The 17,612-nt window shown below is 35.8% G+C and overlaps 1 protein-coding gene across 10 annotated transcripts in view; it reads right to left on the reverse strand.

Moving 5' to 3' along the window:
- KDM6A (lysine demethylase 6A) overlaps positions 1-17,612 on the reverse strand; it is a 213,688-nt gene that overhangs the window by 121,222 nt on the left and 74,854 nt on the right. For all 10 annotated transcript variants that reach the window (XR_012026460.1, XM_072816714.1, XM_072816709.1 and 7 more), the window contains one exon: positions 15,091-15,140. Coding sequence is in view for 8 of the 10 variants with exons in the window: in XM_072816714.1 (XP_072672815.1) it covers positions 15,091-15,140 (50 nt within the window). In the remaining 2 variants the exon portion in view is untranslated. The remainder of the gene's footprint in view (positions 1-15,090; positions 15,141-17,612) is intronic.

The following is a 17,612-nucleotide window of genomic DNA, read 5'->3' on the forward strand; positions in this document are numbered from 1 at the left end:
GAGATGTTTAGAAGAAGTAACAGAGACAATGTATCTAACACCTCCAAAAAGTTATCTGGCGCATGATAAGTGTTCGATGGATAAAGCATGATATATAAAATTCTTGATAGGGCAGCCCCGGTGGCGCAGCGGTTTGGCGCCGCCTGCAGCCTGGAGTGTGATCCTGGAGACCCAGGATCGAGTCCCACATCAGGCTCCCTGCATAGAGCCTGCTTCTCCCTCTGTCTGTGTCTCTGCCCCTCTCTCTATGCCTATGAATAAATAAATAAAATCTTTAAAAAAATAAAATAAAATAAAATAAAATAAAATAAAATTCTTGATAACACTCACATGCTATAAGAAAACCTTGCACATTCAAAATAAGAGGACTTATAAATAAAAGTGAGTTATGGACGAGACTACTCAAAACCTATGCAACATTTGAGCTTGCTGGCAGAGACGGTAAAGTGTCCAACTCTTGGTTTTGGCTCAGGTCCTAATCTCAGGATCCTGGGATTGAGCCCCAATTCCAGCTCCATACCCAGGATGGAGTCTGCTTAGGATTTTCTCTCCTGCTCCCTCTGCCCCTTACTTCTGTACTCATTCTCTCTAAAAGTAAGTAAGTCTTTAAAAACAACAACAACAACACCTATACAACACTATAACCAGATTTCAACAATAGTAACTGGTATCTGGAGATAGGCTGAACCATTCAAGTGAGAAGGCTCAGCATGGTCATAGGTTGCCATAAGTTGGTATTAAATAGGAACAAAACAGGGGCGCCTGGGTGTCTCAGTCAGTTCAGTGTCTGCCTTTGGCTCAGGTCATGATCCTGGGGTCAAGACCTGAATTAGGCTGCCTGCTCAGTGGGGAGTCTGCTTCTCCCTCTACCCCTCCTCTCCTGCACATATGCACTCTAATAAATAAATAAAATCTTATAAAAATGAACAAAATGAAGCTGGAATGCTGGCAACCCTTTAATTAGAGCAGAACTGGCAAGTACTAAAAATAGCTGAGAGCTGTGTATATGCAAGACTGGGAATGAGCCTTTCTAAGGAAGAAGATGCAGGTACTCATTTTTAATTTTCTTAAAATCTAGACTACAGCACTCCTGCTACTACTACAAGCAGCCAAGCTGAGAGCTTTGTTCTTTCCTAAGAAGGTTGTAATTATATTCCCATTATCTAGACAAAAATTTAAGTGAAACAATAAGACTTTCAGGTCAAACAAACATAATTATAATTCCCTTAGCCAATAACATGAGTTAATTTGTATCATGAGTACAGTCTATTTTGCAACATGTACCTTCTCTTACTGTTTTCTATTCTCTTATGATCAGACAGAATAAAGACCTTTCTCAGCCTCCTTTGCAGCTACGAATATTCATATTACTACATTTCCGCCAGTGAGGTATGTATGAAGGGATGTGTATGATCACAGGATTCTCTTAAAGGAAAGGGCTGTTGCCCACTGCTTCTTCCGCTGACCAGCTCCTCAGAATGCAGAACCACCTTCAAGGCATCATATAAAGAAAACCCAAGAAAGCAAAAATATAGACCAATTCCAATTTTGAACAAAAATGTAAAGATAGGGCAGCTCGGGTGGCTCAGCGGTTTAGCGTATGCCTTCAGTCCAGGGTGTGATCCTGGAGTCCTGGGATTGAGTCCCACATCGGGCTCCCTGCATGGAGCTTGTTTCTCCCCCTTCCTGTGTCTCTGCCTCTGTGTGTGTCTCTCATGAATAAATAAAATCTTAAAAAAAAAAAAAAAAAAGTAAAGATACTGGGGCATCTGGGTGGCTCAGTCAGTTGAGCTTCTAGACTCTCCACTCTCAGTTTCAGCTCAGGTCAGGATCTTAGGGCTCAGCAGGATTCTGTTGTGATTCTCTCCCTCTGCCTCCCAACCCTCTCCACCCCCCCCACCCCCCGTCGCCCCTACTTGAGCTTGCTCTCTCCCTTTCTCACTCTCTCAAATAAGAATCTTAAAAAAAAAAAAAAAAGTAAAGATATTACATGTTAGTGATCCCAATCTAGAAATACCTAACAATGATAAAAACTTACTACCAATTTGAAGTTATCTCAAAAATACAAGACTGGTTTAAAGAGAAAAAAATATAAAACTATCTCAGTGGATGCAGAATAAACATCTGCATACAAAAGAAGTGAAACAACAAATGTACTCTGTCACCTCTTTCAATCAATCCTGTCCTGGCACAATAACAGGCGAAAAGATCAAAAGAATTGGAAGAAACAAAATTACCATTAATTATAAAGGCAGGATAGTCTACATAGAAAATCCAAAGTAACGTAGTCAAATTAGACAAATTAGTAAAAGTTAGTGAAACTGCTTGATAAATTTAACATATAAAAGCCAACTGCAGTTCTATATATCAGCAGAGATCTTTAAAAAAAATTAAAAGGACATTTATAATAGCAATAAAGCTGTAAAATATACTTTATAATATGCACAAGAACTTCATGGAAAAATTATAGAATTTTATGGAGAAAGATAGTAGTCTCTTTACAATGAGAGTTTGTTGTTTGTTTGTTTTCAGATACAAAGCCAATGCAATTTCAATCAATCCCTGGAAGTCATTGTGCTTGATTTAACTTTAGGACTCTTGATTTCCAGCAATATAGAAACTGACTAAAGGTGCACCTGGGTGGCTCAGTGATTGAGCGTCTGCCTTTGGCTCAGTTCAAGATCCCAAGATCCTGGGAGCGAGTCCCACATCAGGCTCCCTGCAGGGAGCCTGCTTCTCCCTCTGCCTGTGTCTCTGCCTCTCTCTTTGTGTCTCTCATGAATAAGTAAATAAGACAGACAGACAGACAGACAAACTGACTAGGTACTGAACAAGTAGTGAAACAAATCTAAGCCTCCAGATCTGTGCTACCTGTTGTAAAACCATTTACCATCTATCTGGCCCTTGCCTTTCTTTTCCCACTTTGAGTCCTACACCAATAATCCCAGGCTCTTAAAACAAGAGTCCACAAACTAGCCAGTCAAATTTTTTCTTTAAAGCCCAAGAGCTAAAAATAATAAAGCCTAATACATTTACTATTTTGTTCTCTTAAGAAAGCTTTTGGACTTCTGCTCTAGACGAAAAACTTGATAGAGTTCCCTAAACACTTAGTGTCCTTTCATGTGCTGGCTCAGTTATCCTCTTGGAAAGCTTCTCCAGGTGTCCTAGCTGGAAAACTCCCATTAATCCCTCCCTCAAATTGCAACTTCTCTGTGGAGTCTTTCTAATCCCCAGATTTTCCCATACCTTTTACTCAAAGACACACACTTCTGCCTCCCTCATGGCCCTCCACATCTCCAATATATCATTTACCAAAAACATGCTTATGTGTGTCTCCCTTCACAAGAATATGGGCAACTTGAGAGCAGGAACTATCTTACTTATCCCTGTATTGCCAACAAAGCCCCTGTCAATGAATGTGAAATCCAATTAGTGACTGACGTAACTAGAGAGTAAAAGTCACTGAGAAGTCTGAAGATGAGCACAGATTCCACTAGTTCTCTAGTTTCTGCAACTTTTAATCAATGGTTCTTTTAGACAAGCATACTACCATAATTCAAAAGCTATTCTTTCTTTTCTTAAATTCAAGTGGGAAAAGAAAGGGAGAGAGTAAGTTTTGTGTATTTTAAGTTTACAGTTAAAAATATATCAGAATTGTTTAATAAAGTACATTTAAGAGAAGTCATCAGGAAGCAACAGAACTTTCCATTTTAACATGTGGCTTACCGTGTCCCATCCGTACATAGCAGCATTAACAGCATACATACATTTTTACTACTACCTTTCTACGTCATGTTATAAACCATAACAGTAATTTCTAAATTTTCCTGATTCATAAAAGACCTTAGGTTTTGCTGCTATTGTTGAAGGGGATCAGAACATGGTACTCCAAAGTATTCCACTTGGCATAAGAATTACTTTGAGCTGAAGGCATCTGAGTTCCTCCAATCACTCATACATTAAAAGCAGAGCCTCCTAAAAGAACCCAAGTGTCGTAGTAAACTCCCTCCCAGAGAGCAACTCTGACTTTGTCACAAGACTATCATATCTCCCATCTATTCTAAGGGCTCATTTATCTTCCAAAAAAAAACTGTTTTCCTGTAAGTGCCCTTTTCTCCCTCTCATCACCTACTAAGTTGGTATATAGCTCCAAATTCTAGCCACCCTTGGGGTTACTCATCACGGAGTTCTCCCACAGGTATATGCATTGCATGTGTAAACAATTTTTTTTCCTCCTGTTAATCTGTTTTAAGTAATTCACAGGCCCTAGCCATGAACCTAAGTAGTCAGAAGAGTTTCTCTCCCACATTTTTTTAATTATGCCATGTCTACATGGTAAACAGAGTTGTGTAAGTAAGCTTTTGTTTTATTATCATCTAGCATTACAAAGATATTTATTATAATCACTAACAGTCAACATGTAATAGCATGACAGAATAGTCACGAAACTGGCAAATTTTCACTACTTCCAAAACGACTCATTTGTACTGAACTAGGTAAGAGAAAGTATCTCTCGAGAAATAAAATTTTTAATTACATAATAAACTCTGAGTTTTGAAATGTTAAACAAAAATTAAGATTTAATCATGGATTACAGATCAATGATACCTAATTGTCCATTCTGAATTCCAAAAGGCTCTGACAAAAATTAAAGTTTATCATATATCAGCCACTAAAATTCTCTGGAGAGGAAAACCCTGACAGAAGTCTTTAATATAACCAATCATGGGACGCCTAAGTGGCTCAATGGTTGAGTGTCTGCCTTCAGCTCAGGTGGTGATCCTGGGGTCCTGGGATTGAGTTCCTCATCAGGCTCCCTGCAGGGAGCCTGCTTCTCCCTCTGCCTATGTCTCTCTGCCTTTCTCTGTGTGTCTCTCATGAATAAATAAATAAAATCTTTTAAAAATAATAATAATATAACCAATCATACTATCAATGCAGAGATGTAAATATATTGTCACAGGTGATATTATGTAATACAGTAATGCATTATCATCTTTCTGAAATCCAAAGGAAAAAAAAAGCCATTCAACTCTATACAATTCTGAATGCAAGAATTTCAGATCAAGAACTGAAGCCCTGTAGAATGATGAATCACTTTACTTTTTTAAGATCTAATTATAGAGGACAGGTTTGAAGAGATGTGGTTTGAGAAAAGATGCACAACTAAAACTCAGGAGATAATTATCTCAGTCACATTTTAAAAAAATCATATACTTATATTCCTCAATTTACAATATACCCTGTGGGTATAAATCACACAAAATTAGCAGAACTATAAATATAAAAAATTAAACCTAAAAATCACTATCATGAATACTGATCACCACTGGGTAAATACTATTGGCTCACAAATAATAATGTTGTATTTCTTATTGATGATTAGAAAATAGAAATTAAAGTAAGTCGCATTCATGTTTTTAAGTGACAAAGTCTGGTACAAGTTCTTGAATCCTGAGAGAACCAAAATGTCTACCCCCACACTTAGCCTGGACCCGAGAACCTAAACCACATTTGAAAGTCTATGTTAACATGACTTTGCTAGTCATCCGCTTTCATTAGCATTACTTTACTTATCCATGTCTCCTGCCCAGGCACATAGTCTGTCCATTATTATAGTAACCAAGTTTTCAATGAAAAGCATCAATAATAGTTTGAGGCCTAAGATTCTTTGAATCCCTTAACTCAAATTCCTTGCCTTGCCATAACCACCATTTATGGACTGTTAGATTTGTGGAGGTTCCTTCCCAATCAAGCTCCCAAATTGAAAGATCTGTCTTAAAACAAAGTCTGAATTTTCAATCAATTCTGGTCTTACCTTCTCCCCTAGGATACCAACAAAGCTTTGTAGAGGTGGTATTCTCCTTTAACATGGTAAGCAATAAACCCAGGTTTGTGTTCTTGGTATTTGGGGAGTTAGCTTTTGACACTTGGGAGGATCTCAAATTGCTGGTTAAGAACTCTGATAAAACTACCAATGATAAATTAATCTGATGGCTAATTAGTATTTCATGTATTGGGCATTCCACCATTATGTTCTCTTATTATTAAAAATATCTACAGTAAGTTTTTAAATAATAAATTTTATACTAAGTTTTCCTTGTTATAGGTAAGATTAGAGGGGAGTTCCATTGCTGGCAATGGTAGACTTATCTGTTTTGGACTTAAATTCTAATTCCCTCTTCTATCCAAGTTATTATAGCTAGAAAACATAAGTAAATAAATACATATATACATACATACATAAATACCTGCTTTCAGGCATCAGACAACTATCAGGGCATCAAGAACTTGCAAAGTTATAATCAGTAACAGCCAAAATTCATTAAAAACCAAATGCCCTTCAACAATAAAATGAATAAATTGTGGCATGTTCATATACTGAAATATTATACAGCAATGAAAACAAACTACTGCAATATACAACTACAGGGATGAATGTAACATACAGTACTGACTGAAAGAAGATACACTTAAAAAATATGCTGCAGAATTACATTTTTATTAAGTTCAAAAGCAAGCAAAAATGGTATCAATACATTATCACACTACTGCTTCCAATGAAGGCTAATAAGTAAGATAATACTGGAGAAGACCTTCCTGGAGATAGTAACTATAAACTCTGGTGTACAGAATTTATAGTACATAAAATACAGCAGCTAATGAAAGGCACTGAAGAGTAAACAGAAACAGGCAGATTCTGGTGGAAAGACATGGTAGTCTGAATAGTGGCCCCCAAAATGTTTATATCCTAAATCCCCAAACTGAGAATATTTACCTTACATGGCAAAAGATAATTTTCATTTGTGATTAAATGAAGGATCATTAGATGGGAAGATTATCCTGAATTATCCAGGTTAGACCAGATGTAATGACAAGAGTCCTTAAGAAGGAGGCAAGAAAGCTAAAGGCCAAAGAAGGCAATATGGGGGAAAAAATGCAGTAAGATACAGGGCCATGAGCCAAAACAATGTGGGCAAACTTCAGAAGCTGGAAAAGGCAAACAGATTCTCCAATAGATCTTTCAGAAGGAACTAGCCCTACTGACAACCCAATTCCCCTAAGACTCAATTGGGACTCTTTCAAAACTGTAGGATAATTAAATTCGTGTTTTTAACCACTAAATTTGTGGTAATTTGTTAAGACAGCAACAGGAAACTCATATAAAAAGCCATGCTTAAAGGAGGAAAGCTGTATGGGCTGAGTTCCGTTTTCCCAGCTATTAACTTGGTGCCAGGCATAGCACATGTGAGTGAGTCACTAGTAGAAAAGGCAGTCTTTCTAATATAGAAAACCTGAAGACTGGAACCAGGAGAAATCACATCCCACTAAATTAAGGGAACTTCCAGAAAAGAAAGAGCTACAGAATTCTAAATTCTGTCTATCCACGTCTGACTGACTCCTGTATGCAAGTTACAGACTTAATAGCTAAGACAAAAGAACTAAAGTGATACTTAGGTTGCCACCCAAAGGAAGTGAGTTTGCAGTTCTAGTCCAATAAAGATAACTGCCTGATAAAAGAGAAAGGGAGGAGAGGGACCTCGGTAGAAGAAAATAATACAACCAAGGGTTAGCATAATTTTCATAATATCCATGCCCAACACAAAATTACACAACTTACAAAGATCTAGGAAAACAGAACACATTCTCAAGAAAGAAGAAAATCAACTGAAGCCAAACCCAAAATGATAAAGATGCTAGAAAATGGCAGACGAGGGGCACTTGGGTGGCTCAGTCAGTTAAGTGTCTGCCTTCTGCTCAGGTCAGGATCCCGGGGTCCTGGAATCAAGCCCTGCATCAGGTTCCTTGCTCAGTGGGGAGCCCGCTTCTCCCTCTGCCTCTGCAGCTCCCTTTTCCCCCTGCTTGTGCGCACACACACTCTCAATAAATAAAATCTTAAAAAAAATTTTTTTTTTAAATCTAAGGATTTTACAGTTGCTAGTCTAACAATCATCAACAAAACATGCTCATAATTAAAAAGGAAGTCTCAAGAAAGAGAAATAATAAAAAAAGAACCTAATGGAAAATCTATAACTGAAAAATAGAATATCTGAAATAAAGCTCAATGGATTGAACTAATAAATAAAAAGAAAACAACAAAGGAAAAAAAGAATAAACTTCAAAATAGAAAAATTATCCATGTGAAGAGCACAGAGAAAAAGAAAAAATAAGAGCCTCTCAGGGACATTTATATAAAAACAAATTATCTAACCTACATGGAACTGGATCCCCAGAAGAAAAGGAAAGAGAATGAACAAAAAATAACTTGAAGAAATAACAACAAAAATTTCCCTTACTTAATGCAAATTCAAAATGCTCCAACAAGATAAATATGAAGGTGATCATGCAGAGATATATCACAATCAAACTAGAGGAAGCCAAAGATAACAAGCAAATCATGAAAGCAGCAAACAAATTGTGTACAGGGACAGTGGTCCAATTAAGAGCTGAATTCTCATAAGAAAGAGGGAAGAAAGGCAGAAGGAGGCAGAATTTCACTTAAAAAAAAAGGCAAGGCAAGCCATAATTTCATAACCAGCAAAAATGCCCTTTAAAAATGAAGTAAAAAAAAATATTTTCAGATAAAAGAAATTCATCTCCACCAGACCTCTACTATAAGAAATGCTAAAGGAAGTTCTTTAGCCTAAAAGAAAAAGACAGTACATGGAAATGATTCACAGAAAGTAATGAAAAGTATCAGAAATGGTAACCACATAGGTAAATACAATCACTACTACATTGTAATATATGGACCTGTATAGAGCAAAAGAATATCATCTTGTGGAGCTAATAATGTAAATTTAAAGACACAACAACTATCACATAAAGGACATGGATGGGTAAGAAGTAGACTTAAATAACACAACTTTTCCACATTTTATATGAATTGATACAATATCAACTGAGACTTGACTATAAAAAATTAAGGTATCTGAAATTCCTAGAACCACCAAGGAACAAACGATGAAAGAAAAGAGCTGAAATGGACAATAGGAAAAGTAAAGTGAAATTGTAAAACAGATTCAAATATCAAAAAGGGGTAGGGAAAAGTAGGTTAAGGAGGAACATAGACCAAGAAACTGAGAGGACAAACATAAAAGGAAAAATCAAATTAAAGATGCAAACCCAATCATATAAATGAGTGCATTACCATGAACAGTTTAACAGTGTAAGTAAAAAACAGGGATTTTCAGACTGCACAAAAAAGCAAGACTCATTTATAAGTTATCTACAAAAAGAGAATTGTAAATATAAAGAAACCAACAGGTTGGAAAGAAGAGGAAAAGGATATATCACATAAATAACAAGCCTATGAAAGACAGAATGGCTATTTTAAGATCAAACACTGCTGTCAAGACAAAGGAATTACCAGAGCTAAAAAATAATATTTTATAACAATAAAAGGGTCAATTCATCAGGTAAAAAATAACAACCGTAAGTATATATGTACTAGTATATGTACTAGTAAGAAAACTTCAAAATGTATTTTTTTTTAAAAAGGGCAAAATTAAAAGACAATTCCACAATCATAAGAGAGAACTCTCAGCAAATGACAGACAAAAATCAAAGACAGAAATTTGAAAAACACTATCAACTACCTTTACCTGTTGTTTATAGACTACAACAAACAAATGCAAATCCTGTGGCTGTTTTCAAGTGCTGAACTAATAAAGAGGTTTTGATATATTTAACAGAATGAAATCATACAAAGTATATTGTATAAATAAAATAGAATTAGAAATCACTAGCAATGAGAGATCTAAAATAGCCCAAATATTCTGAAATTAGACAACATGTATCCAAATAACCCATGGGTCAGAAGAGCAAGTACAAGACATTTTCAAATAAGTGAAAACAAAAATACAATATAAAGTTTGTGGGATACAACTAAAGCAATGCTAACAAAAATAGATACCTTTAAATATTTATATTAGGGGGAAAAGATGGAAAACCAATCACCTAAGTTTCTACCTTAATAAAAGAGAATTAAACACAAAGTAAGCAGAATAACAAAGACCATCAGGAATCAATGAAATATAAAACAGAAAAACAATACTGAAAAAAGAAAAATCTACGGAAGAAAGATTTTTGCAAAGATCAATAAAATTGATAAACCTCTAGCCAGGCTGATCAAGAACAAAAATATTAGGAACAAAAGAGGGTATACTTCATTACCAATTCTACAATTATTACAAGGAAAATAGAGTTATAATAGAAAACAGTAAATCTGAAAATTATTGAGAAATGCCACTGAAAAGAATACTTGCACAGTATATGTGACCAAGCCCAGTTAAGGTCTCTTTATAAACAAAATTTTAAGATTTGGCAGGTGGGTGCAGAGATCCATTCGTCTTGCTGCAACCCAAGACAAACCTCATACATAAATTTCCTTTGCTTATTAAAAGTGCCATCTACTAACCTGGAGTAGGCCGGCCCCTTTCACTGGTCTCTCCTTGCATTTTGAATACAGGGACTAGTTTCAGATTTGCTCTTCAAGAACGTAAAGACTGCTAACTCTGGGAAACGAACTAGGGGTGGTAGAAGGGGAGGAGGGCGGGGGGTGGGAGTGAATGGGTGACGGGCACTGGGTGTTATTCTGTATGTTAGTAAATTGAACACAAATAAAAAATAAATTAAAAAAAAAAGGCACAATTAAGAAAACAAAGAGGCAAGCCATTTTGTGAGACTGTGAGAAAATATTTCCAAAACAAGTATCTGACAGAGGTTTCCTCCAGAATATGTAAATAGTCCATACAACTCAATTAAGAAAAAAAAGAAGTTAAAAATGAGCAAAGACGTGAACAGGTAAATTAACAAAAGAAAGTATAGGAAGGCCAATAGCACATACAAGAGGCTCAACATCACTATCATTAGGAAAATGCAGATAAAGCCAAAGAGAAAAACCACTACTCACCTACTAGAATGGCTAGAGTAAAAGAGATTGACAATACCAGGTACTAGCCAAGATGTAAAACGGGAAATCAAACGTTGCAAAAGTTGGAATGTAAAATGGTACAGCCACTTTGGAAAACAGCTTAGCAGTTAAACCTACAAGTGCAATGTGACCCAGCATTTCCAAATCCTACGTACATATACCAAGAAAAATGAAAACATATGTCCACACGAAGACAAATGTTTACAGAAATTCATTTATATTTACCTGAAGCTGGACACAACACAAACTGACAGATGTAGTAACTGTGGCAGAATCAATCTCTGAAATACTACTTAAAGATTAAAAAAAAAAAAAAAAACACACACACACAATACTGATACAACAACATGGACTAAAAATAGCACACTAAGTGAAAGACATCAAAAGTAAAAGAATACATGCTGCTTGGATCCAGTTGTGAGGCATTCTAGAAATGGCAAAACTAGAGAGATAGAAAGCAAATAACTAACTGCCTGGAACCGGGGGTCAAGCAAGAATGGGCATCAACTGTAAAGGGGCACAAGGGAACACTCAGTGATGGAAACATTCTGTATCTTAATTGTAGTAATGGTTACACAACCTCATATAAACTGCTCAAACATAGTAAGCTTATACACTTAAAATAATGTAAATTATACCTCAAAAAAGCTGGTGGAAAAAACTTACCACACATTTTTGTGGAGCTAAACAATTTAGTTACATAGTTTATTTGGAAAAAACACCAAGTAAGGACAGTCAAGGAAATCCTAAAAACAAGAACAATGGGAAAGGATGCCAGAGTGCTACCATATATTAAAATATAAAATCTAAGTAAAAGAGTATGGTAATCAGTTCATAAACAGATGAACAAAACAGACCAGAAAAACCGTAAGCGGACAAAATTGCACAAAATTTAACGTACAATTAAGGCAACATCTCAAATTAGTGGAGGGAAAGATAGATTTTAACAATACATTGTGTTAGGATAATTAGCCATTAGGAAAAAGATAAACTTAGATGTTCCTTACACTATAAATCAAGGATAAATTAAATCTCAAATGGATCAGATTTAAATTAAAAAATAAAAACCATTCAAGTACTAAAAGAGTATGAAGCTGAATTTTTCTAACACCTAGGACAAAGAAAAAAACCTGTCCTAGAACTCAAAATAGGAAAAGACTGATAAATTTGACTATGAAGAAATAAAAGTCATCTGCATGGGCAAAAAGAAATACACAAAAGCAAAGCAAAACAACAAATGACAAACTGCAACTTGTATTACAGATAAAGGATAGATATTTCCTACAAAATATAGCTATATAAAACAATGGCCCAATAATAGAAAATTGGGCAAGAGATATGAATAAATACTTCAAAGAAATAGTCTTTAAACTTTAATTTCAAAAAACTCAACCTCACTAACAACTAAGAAAATGCAAATTAAAACAGCAATAAGCACCCATTTCTCACCTATCAGATTGACAAACAGCATGCTGACGTCAACTTTCTTGGTTAAGACCAAGGGGCAATCAGTACTCCCAAAGGAGCTGTACCACTTAACCCTTATAAAGGACTTAATACACCAAAGAATCACTAACAAAAATATGAAAAGATACTTTTACTATTTATTGCAGTACTATATATAAAGGCAAATAATGAAGCAACTGGTTTGAATAAACTATGGAATAAATCTTCATAACCTTCGGTTAGGCAAAGATTTCTTAAGTGCAACACTAAAAAAGCGCAAGCAATAAAAGAAAAAGTTGATTAAAAAAGCATCAAAATTCAAGTTTACTGCACTTCAAAAAATAATACGGAGAAATTGAAAATACAAGCCACAGACTTTGAAAACATCTTTGCAAATTACATACCTGATAAGAGACTATATTCAGAATATATAAAGAACTCTGACAACGTATTACTTTAAAAAGAAAAAAAAAGGTAAAATGGGCACAGGGTTCGCACAGGCATTTCACCAAAGAATATATACAAATAGCTAATATGTTCATAAAAAGATCTTAAACATCATCAGTCATTTGGAAAGTGGAAATAGGACAGCCCCGGTGGCTCAGCAGTTTAGCGTGGCCTTTGGCCCAGGGCGGGATCCTGGAGACCCTGGATGAGTCCCACACCGGGCTCCCTGCATTGAGCCTGCTTCTCCCTCTGCCTGTCTCTCTCTCTCTCTCTCTCTCTCGAATAAATAAATAAAATCTTTAAAAAAAATTTTTAAAAAAGGTAAGTGGAAATAAAATCCATAATAAGATGCTACTTCATCATACCCACTAGGATGGCTACCCTCAAACACTGAACAATTACAAGTGCTGGCAAGATGTGGAGAAATGGAAACCCTCATACACTGCTGGTGAAAATGAAAAACATTATAGCCAATTGGGGAAACAGCTTCTTAAAATGTTAAACTTAGATTTATACTACAACTCAGCAATTCCACTCCTGGCCATCTACCCCAGAGAAATGAAAATACATGCCCACCCAAAGCTTTAACGACACAAATGTTCATGGTGACATTATTTGCAATGGCCAAAAAGTGACAACTAAAATGCCCATCAACTAATGAATGAATAAAACATAGTATATCCATACAATGAAATATTAAATAATAAAAAGAAATAAAGTATTAATACATGCTGCCAAAGGATCAACCTTGAAAATGTATACTAAGTGAAAACAACCAGTCACACACACACAAAAAAACCCCACATATGATATGATTCCATGTATATGAAATATCCAGGAAAATACAAATACACAGAGACAGAAAGTAGAGCAATACCTGCCAGAGGTTGGGCATGAGGTTTCATTATGGGGAGATGGACATGTCCTAGAATAAGACTGTGGTTATGGTTGTACAACTCTGAAAATTTACTAAAAGTCACTGAACTGCATAGTTAAAACAGTTGAATTTTATGCTATGTAAAAATTATTCTTCAGTAAGCTTTTAAAAATAAAGGTAGGGCAGCCCCGGTGGCACAGCGGTTTAGCGCCGCCTGCAGCCCAGGGTGTGATCCTGGAGAACCAGGATCGAGTCCCACATCGGGCTCCTTGCATGGAGCCTGCTTCTCTCTCTGCCTGTGTCTCTGCCTCTCTCTCTGTGTGTGTCTCTCATGAATAAATAAATAAAATCTTAAAAAAAAAAAAAAAAAAAAGGTAAACCACAGACTGGAAAAGATATTTTCAACACATTTTTAAATTACCAAAATATATTGTTTAATCTTCTACATATCAAAAAGAAAGATAAACTAGGTGATGGAAAAATAAAATACACCTTAAAAATCTGAAATGGCAATTTATATAAAGAAACCCCACTCATCAATAAACTTACACTTAAGGGGTGCCTGGGTGGCTCAGTCGGTTATGGGCCTGCCTTCATTTCAGGTCATGACCGCAGGATCCTGGGATGGAGCCCCACATGTGCCCCACCTCCAGCCCTGCTTTGAGCCTTGCTGCCAGCCAGGCTTCCAGCTCCCTGCTCAGCAAGGAGTCTACTTCCCCCTCTGCCCCCTCCCCCTGCTCATGCTCTGCCTCATGCACACTAGCATACTCTTTCTCTTTCTCCCAAATAAAATCTTTTAAAAAACAAAACAAAACAAAACAAAACAATAAACCGCTTAAAATAAACACAATGTGAAGATTAACCTGTCCAGGTAACTTTATGAACTGCTTAAACTAAGAAAATATAGGACTTATTGTTATGTACAGTTCTTCATTTAGGTAAATCTTTTTAAAAATGGTTAGGTTCAGCTGTCCTCAGAGCTCCAATTACAGAGACTGTACTAAGAAAGATTTCTATTAAAATTTTCCCATTGTTCCTTGCCTTTTCAATCTTATACACCCATCTTCAGCCTTCCTTTATTCCCTGGTACCAACTTAAGACAAAAAAAAACAAAGAATCATTTTGGTTTTACTTGCTTTTAAATTCTTAAACTTAGGATCATCTTTGGCCAATAAACTGTGTCAGAGTAATCTATCTCTTTTAATAAAACACAAGGTGGTTCATACAGGATAATAAAAAGAACATTTTCCTTTCCAATCGCTTTTCTTTAAGTAGTGTTTTTAAGTAATTAACAAAGAAAAAAGGGCACAATTTATTTTGAGCATAACCAGTAGTAATCCACCCAAAAAATAAATAGGCAACAGACATGCAAATGTTCACTAACCTTCCAGTAGTCAGATTGTAAACTGTAGTACCTCTGGTATGCAGATAATGCTGAAAGAGGGAAAATAAGTATGAGTCACAATTATGTTCCATTTCAAAATCAATAACACAAGTGTTAAGAAACATCATAACAAGCTTCCCATCATACCCACCACCTTCCAAAACAGAGTGATATTTAAGACCAAACAATTAGAAAACTGGGGCCTCACCCTCCTCACAGTCAGACATAATAGCAAATGTCAAATATACAGGAGTTCAAAGATGTAAACCGTTCATATCTCAGACCTAATCTTGAACAGAATCTAGGCTATCTCTTGAATCAACAATGGTCTTCCACACAAACCAAATCTGATAAAAGGATTAAGATTTTTCAAGGCTACTTCAGAATGTGATAGGTTGTTCCCACAAGGGATTCTCACTTCTAAGAATGACCAAGAGATTAACCACCTCAAAGCAAAAGGAGTATTTCTTTTGTGATGTTTCCCTTCATATAATCAACAACAAAAAAATATATAGCCCACAATTACCTTACTCCAACTCAATTCCAATAGGACATCCCATACCCCTAAATCCGAGGCATGAAAGGCTGAGGAAAAAACTATAGTTCCTGTCAATCCAAAACCTCAGTGAGGAGGTTTAAAAAAAAAAAAAAAAAAGTAAACTAAAAAGTATATACACACATTAGAATTGGTAGGAAAAAAGAGTCCTTTTAAAAATCTGGTGAGCAATAAAAAAAGTCATGGAGATGTAATGTACAGCATGATGACTACAGTTAATACTATATTGCATATTTGAAAATTGCTAAGCGAGTGAATCTTAAAAGTTCTCATCACGAGAAAAAATTTTTTACCTATGTACGGTGATGGATGATAACTAGACTTACTGTGCTCATTGTGCAATATATATATTGAATCATTACATTATACAACATCTGATACTAACATTAAACATCAAGTATACCTCAATTTAAAAAAAAGACTGATTTTTCAAATAAAGATTTAACAAGTGTAATAAAATTTTATATTGATAAAAATAGGGGGGAAATGCAAATGACTATTCTCTAGAACTGCATGTGTAATGCTTTCATAGTGTTTATCAGTAAACAGCCAAAATATATATAATTACAATACAGAGAACTTTCTAAACATAATCAAATTGGAGAAGCATTACTCAAAAACATCAACACATATCTAAACAAGTAAATTATTTAAATAACATTCCTCTTTTTTGGCATAAAGATGATGCCAACCAACCTATCCTAGGAAGGGCATTTAGAAATATGTCCAGTTTTGATTTAAAAAGTTGATTGCAAACCATCCTGCATTTTCTAGTTCTTCACATATGATTGTTGCTAGCTCATAAAGATCACTGATTAACGGTCTTCTAAGATGAAAAGCAATCCAACTTATTCTAGCTGGAAGAGAATAGTCAAACAAAGTTTGTATCCAGAATTCATCACCCATTTATAAATGACAGTCATGGGAAAAGTATTCTCCCTGGGGGATCCCTGGGTGGCTCAGCGGTTTAGTGCCTGCCTTCGGCCCAGGGTATGATCCTGGAGTCCCAGGATCTAGTCCCACATCGGGCTACTGGCGTGGAGCCTGCTTCTCCCTCTGCCTGTGTCTGTGTCTGTGTCTGTGTCTCTGTCTCTCTCTCTCTCATGAATAAATAAATAAAATCTTAAAAAAAAAAAAAAGGATATTCTCCCTATACTGCTGGATGTGAACAAGGAAACCTGTATATCACTAAATACCACCACAAAGGGAACTACTCTTAATATGAAGTCTGTAGAAGATAGCAGAGGAAACAAATGGAAGTAGTTGGATACTTTTAGACCTCAAACTAGGCCTAGTACACAACTCCCCTATGAACTTCCAGTTATGGGAGGCAATTAATCTGCTTATTAGGTAAGCTAGAATCAGGTCTTTGCTTTTGTGCCTAAAAACATCCTAACCAACACAAGTCTGGGTCCCTAACAATTTTGTGCATTCACCATATTAAATCTGGACTGCCCTTTTAATGATGTCCTAGAATTCCAACAACCTTGGAAGGCATGTTTCCAATAACCTAATGATATATATTACATGACTTCATAAAATTCCCATTTTAGAATTGGGAGGAGCCCTTAAAGAGATCGTATGACATCCTCCAAAGTAAGTGAAACAGGAGGTACAAGAAGCCTATATGACTATCACCTGGGAGAAATGGCATCGTACTACTGTATGGTGAACCAAGAAATAAGTATGAACCTTCAAAATCAAAGTCAAAAAACTAAATGCTCCAAAGTGCAAGCACAGATTTGTAAATGAGACATTCCTTCCATGAGCATTTGTTACCTTTCCAATTCTACTTTACCCCATTAGGCCTAGCATCCTATTTTAAGAAAAGATCTCAACATATTTTATGATTCCTAATCCAAATAAATCGTTACAACTCTAAATACCAGAGTCTCTTTAGTGAAATCCTTTTAACCAAAGCAAAGTCATCATTTTGAACCTCTAAGTCAGTTACATATCCATGAAA

This window comes from Canis lupus, chromosome X (assembly GCF_048164855.1).
Source record: "Canis lupus baileyi chromosome X, mCanLup2.hap1, whole genome shotgun sequence".
In the NCBI taxonomy this organism is placed as follows: Eukaryota; Metazoa; Chordata; class Mammalia; order Carnivora; family Canidae; genus Canis; species Canis lupus.